The following is a 5,545-nucleotide window of genomic DNA, read 5'->3' on the forward strand; positions in this document are numbered from 1 at the left end:
TCGAAATGAGAGATTCGTTAGAGAGATTCTACCAATCTTCTAGATGGCAGCCTTTGATTTTTGTCTTTTTTTCCAAATGAAGAATTTTGGGGAAGAAAATAAAAAAGAGAAAAATCATAATCAAAAGCTCAATTTTTTTTTTTTGACCCATATTTTTCCTTTCAAAGCAACGAAGTTTTGTGACCCTTCTTCACACGTCAAAGAGAAAAATCATAATCAAAAGCTCAATTTTCTGTGGCTTTACAGTCTTCATGGCATGCTATAAATCTGTCACTTCCTTTTTTTCTTTTACTAAACAAGTCTTACATACTCAAAAGACTATTCATTCATAACCAATGGGTTTTCATTGCAAGTCATCAACAAACTCTCATCTTCATTCTTCAATATTATTCTTTCAAATCATCACGATACTGTTAGTTCTGCCTAAACCTACAAATTCGATCTCCTTTAACTTCCCGAATTTCGCAAGGATTGATCGACGAATAAAATTCCAAGGAGATTCAATCAGGAACGGTAGCTTCATTGACGTAACCAGGAACAACGCTAGTCTTTATACGCACCGTGACGGTAGTGTAGGCCGTGCCATTTACTCACAACCTATACAACTTTGGGATGCCACCACGGGAAGGCAGACAGATTTTGAGACACAATTCTCATTCGTCATTGATGGACATAATGAGACTATTGTTGGTGATGGTATGACTTTTTTTCTTGCACCTTTCGGGTCTGCACTTCCTCCAGATTCTTGGGGTGGAGCTCTTGGCTTATTGACTCGGGACGTATCTGAAAAGAACTTGACGACAAATCAAATTGTCGGGGTTGAGTTTGACAGTTATAAAAACGAATTTGACCCAAGTTCAGATCATGTTGGTATTAATGTTAATTCGGTAGTATCTGTGGCTACCGTGGCATTAGAAAATGGTAGTATAAGGGATGGAAGAAAAGCTAATGCTTGGGTAACTTATAATTCTACTACGAAAAATTTGAGTGTCTTTCTAACTTATGCTGAAAAACCTGTTCTCAATAGGAGTTCTACTTTGAATCATGTTGTTGATTTAAGCAAAGTTCTACCAGAGCAGATTACTGTTGGATTTTCAGCGGCCACCGGGTTGTTTTTTGAGGATCATAAAGTCCTTTCCTGGAGATTTAATTCCACTTTAGAATTAATCGAGGTAAGAAAAGATAATAACAAAACTGGTGAAGGAAATAATTATCAGACAATAGCACCAACAATAGCACCAACAAGTACACAAGGGAAAGGTAATAAAACTGATGAAGGAAATACTGATCAGAACATACCACCAACAAGTTCACCAGGAACAGGTAATACAACTAGCTCGGCGGTTGGTCTTGGTGTTGGCCTTGGTGTTTTAGGTTTTGGGCTTGGATTTGCTTTGTTTATCTAGTGGAAGAGAAGATGCAGCTCAAGACATTATAGAAATGCTACTTAAATCATAGAATTTTGAGTATGTATACATAGTAAGGTATGGCTTTTTTTTTCACAGTTGTATGTTATCTTCCGGGAAAATTTAAATTGATGAATAATTATCTAATTCAATTAAAATATCACCAAATTAAATGTTGTGCATAAGTGAAAAAGGTACCAAATTAGCTGACAAAACTCCACCTAATCTTAAAACATCTACTTAATGAATATAAACATGATATAATATCAATTATTAATGGGATAAAATTCAAAAATAAATAGGTCAATTAATAACGGGACAGAGAGAGTATTTTCATACTGGCATAGATCCTGAAGAAGGATGTCATTTAGATTTTTGAAAATCAAGTGAAGATTCAATCCCAAGTGATGCAGATGATGAGAATGATGATATAGCCAACGAGCTTTTAGAAGAAGAAGACGGGGGTGAGAAGTACGCTGAATTCATCAAGCTAACAGCAAACTGCTACAAGGAAGAAGAGAAGCCGAAGATGAGGATCCTAGAAAAGCCCAAGTTACACCACTATATGTTGGGATGGAATGGGTTTTTTTTACAGAGTGTATAGAGTAGAGACTATACCATTAACAAAAGATTTGGGATGAGAAAAATTATGAACAACAAAGTAAGACAAGAGTAGGGATGTGAAGATGATAAATGTAAATGGTTTGTGAAGTGTAGCTCAATTAGTGACAACGCTACTTTTAGGCTCAAGAGAGTTGAGTTTAAGCATACTTATAAACCAAGAGGGCTGGAAAATGCACTTGCTAAAAGCAAATGGGTGGCACACAAAGTATCAGCTACATTTACTATGTCCATTCAGTCACTTAAGTTTTACTGTTTTCTATTTCATTCGTATTCGAACCTAAATTGTGTTGTTTATTTATTTCTTTTGAAGATTCCGGGAAACGTAAAAGGAAACCCTGAGTGCAGGCCTAAATCTATAAGGAGAAGAGTTAAGAGGAAGTACAAAGTGAATATTCCATATCGAACAACTTGGCATGCTAGGAGGAGGTGTTTAGAGATCATATTGGTAAGATTTAAAGATCCTTATGCAAAAGTTCTTGAGTTGTGTGAGCAAATAAAGAAGGACAATCCCGATAGCATTGCTTCATTCGGTAGAGATAGTAGAACGAAACTGTTCAGAGGCCTTTGTGTGACGCTCCACAAAATTCCTTTAACCTTCATGAGCGATAAACAAAAAGGTATTGATGTCTTCAGTCAGATTTGAGTACAGTTCTTTGGAAGGAAATGTTTGTCCTCTGCTACTTGATACTTTTTTACATTGTTTTTGATTTTTATGATTGTTTGGCATCATATTTTCACATGAGTCAGCAGTATAACACGTGTGACCATGAGTCTGACGGTAACTTAGAGCTTAACTTAGTCAAGACGGGCGCTATGTTTGACCATATATGAAATGTCAATTACCAGTTGACTTGTCAGTCAACTGTGAGTCCATGACCCAAATGCAATAAAGACATGTTCTACGACCCAGACCTTAATATATCCAAAAACATGCGACCTTTTTACAAAATAACTCAATGCATAACCTGAAGTACTCTTTCTTTTTTCTGCATCTCCAGCTCAATCACTGTCTGTATATCCAACTAACTTTGGGTCTTCTGAAACCGTGTAAAGGATTCCCAAACTAGTTGTTCCCTTAACATATTTAAAAATACGTTTTGCATCTTGAAAGTGTGACTTTCTTGGTGATTCCATAAACCTACTAACTAACCCAACTGCATACATAATGTATGGTCTTGTAGCACTTAAGTATATGAGAGATCCAACAAGACATTTAAATTATGTTGAATTCATAAGTTTTCCTGATCCATCTTTTGTCAACTTGAACCTTTCGTTTACTGGTGTTAAAATTGGATTACAATTATCCATTTTTAAACGCTTAAGTATCTCATCTGCATATCTCTGTTGATTAATGAAAATTTCTCTTTATGTTTGTTGTACTTCAATGCTAAATTCCTCTTTTTGTTTGTTGTACTTTAATGCCAAGAAAAAATTATATTAGTACGAGGTATGTCATCTCAAACTCCTTCAACATATCCTCCATGAATTCATTGATCATCTCTGAGCTATTTTCAGTAAATATAAGATCATCGACATACAAATAAAATATAATATGATTGCTAAGAGAATCTGTTTCAAAGCTTTATTTATCTTGTATACCATGAGCGTGGTGCTTGTTTTAAACCATACAAATACTTATTTATCTTTTATACTTTATTCTCCTTCTCCTCCATAACATAACTGGTAGTTGTTTAATATAAACTTTTTATTCTAGTACACCATTCAAGAATGTACTCTTCACATCCATCTGAAAAATCTTTCAATGCTTCTAAGCAGCTAAAGAAATGATCATGTGCACTGTATCTAATCTTGTAACTGGTGAAAAACTTCTGAGTAGTCTATCCTTGTTTTTGTATATATCCCTTAGCAACTAATCTTTCTTTTAATCTATCTACTTCACCATCAGATTTATACTTACTCTTGTAAACCCACTTAACACCTGTTGCTTTCTTTCCTTGTGGAAATTCAGTAATCTCCTATGTATTATTCTTCTCTAGACTTCAATTCTGCATCCATACTTGTTCTTTAGAAGCTTCTTTATAAGCTACAGGATCACAATCTCCAAACAATGCAAAGTTAATCACTCTTCATCAGTATCATCATCATATCTAGTTAACACGTAATCATTCATACGTGCTGGTAGGATATAATTTCTTCTTGGTCTGGCAATCTCTTGTTGTGGTGTTACATCAATTCTTACCTCTTCAATTCTTGGTTCTTCAGTTCTTCCTTCTCTTGTTGTTCAATAACTTCATGTTGAGTTTTTACTTGTTCTTCAACTACTATTGGAATTGTTTTAACAATATCTGGATCAACATTGTTTATTGAACCATCATTCCAATTCCATTATGATTCTTCATCAAAGATCACATCTCTACTTGTGATTACTTTTCTTATTTATGAATTGAAAAGCCTATATCCTATGGTTACTGAAATACAACCAACAAGAATACACTTCTCACTTTTATCATCTAACTTCTTTTTAAGTTATTTAGGTACATGTGGGTATTGAATGTACCAAAAAAAAATCTCAGATGTCTTACACTTGGTCTTGTACCACTGCAAGCTTCTTCCGGTGTATTATTATTAAGACTATTTATAGGACATCTATTAAGTAATTAAACTACTTCATAACCTAAAAAATTCTTTGGTAAATCCTTTGATCTTCTTATCGTTCTAACCATCTCCATTATGGTTCTATTTTTCTTTCAGCAACACCATTATTTTGAGGTGTATATCTAGCAGTTAATTGATGTTGAATACCATATTCTTCCATAAAACTATCAACAACAATGTACTCTTTTCCTCTATCAGTTCTTAGAATTTTGATACTTTTACCAATTTGTTTTTTCAGCAAAAGATTTAAAACTTCAAAAAGCTTGAAATGCATCACTCTTCCGTTTAAGAAAATAAACCCATGCTTTTCTACTGAAATCATCAATGAAGTTACTTCAATAGCACACATGTCACTATGAATATTCTCCAACTGTTGATCAGCTTTTCTAGCTTTGTTTACTGGGAATGGATTTTTGTGTTGTTTGTAAAAGATGCAATTCTCACATATTGACTCATAAAGCTCAATAAATGGTACACCTGACACCATCTTGTTCTTTTCTAAAGATTATAAACTATTAAAGTTTAGATGACATATTCTTATGTGCCATAACCTAGAGCCATCATGCACATGACTACTGTAACATCTTCCCTTTCATGTTGAATATTCAAAGAAAATAATATGTTTCTGGTCATCTGTAATTTTGTTATCAGTATTCTTCTTCTATCTCTAATGAAAAACATCATTGTAATTGTTCATAGAGTATCCTCTTTCTGACAATTGAACCATGCTCAACAGATTTTGATGTCAACCTGGTACGTAGATTACATCCATGATATATGCCTTTGAATCATTCTTAAGAACAATTCCTATTCAGGTGACAGGTCAAGTCAGATTGTCAGAACTTGAAGTCAGTGTAGTGGCTTCTAGATTGAACTCTTCTATATCAGAATCCGTTTCC

At 34.2% G+C, this 5,545-nt stretch overlaps 1 protein-coding gene across 1 annotated transcript; it reads left to right on the top strand.

The window, feature by feature from the left end:
* The first annotated feature begins 281 nt into the window (after positions 1 to 281).
* LOC113286650 (anti-H(O) lectin 1-like) lies at positions 282 to 2,588 on the top strand. Its single transcript, XM_026535218.1, has 2 exons — positions 282 to 1,484; positions 2,341 to 2,588. Exon 1 carries the CDS (start codon positions 336 to 338, stop codon positions 1,404 to 1,406), a length of 1,071 nt encoding a protein of 356 aa, XP_026391003.1. The 5' UTR covers positions 282 to 335; the 3' UTR covers positions 1,407 to 1,484; positions 2,341 to 2,588.
* The last annotated feature ends 2,957 nt before the right edge of the window (positions 2,589 to 5,545 follow it).

The sequence above is a fragment of the Papaver somniferum genome, chromosome 6, assembly GCF_003573695.1.
Source record: "Papaver somniferum cultivar HN1 chromosome 6, ASM357369v1, whole genome shotgun sequence".
Taxonomy (NCBI): domain Eukaryota; kingdom Viridiplantae; phylum Streptophyta; class Magnoliopsida; order Ranunculales; family Papaveraceae; genus Papaver; species Papaver somniferum.

Excerpts from the sequence above, each read along its gene's own strand:
- LOC113286650 (XM_026535218.1), top strand. The coding sequence starts at position 336 with ATGGGTTTTCATTGCAAGTCATCAACAAACTCTCATCTTCATTCTTCA.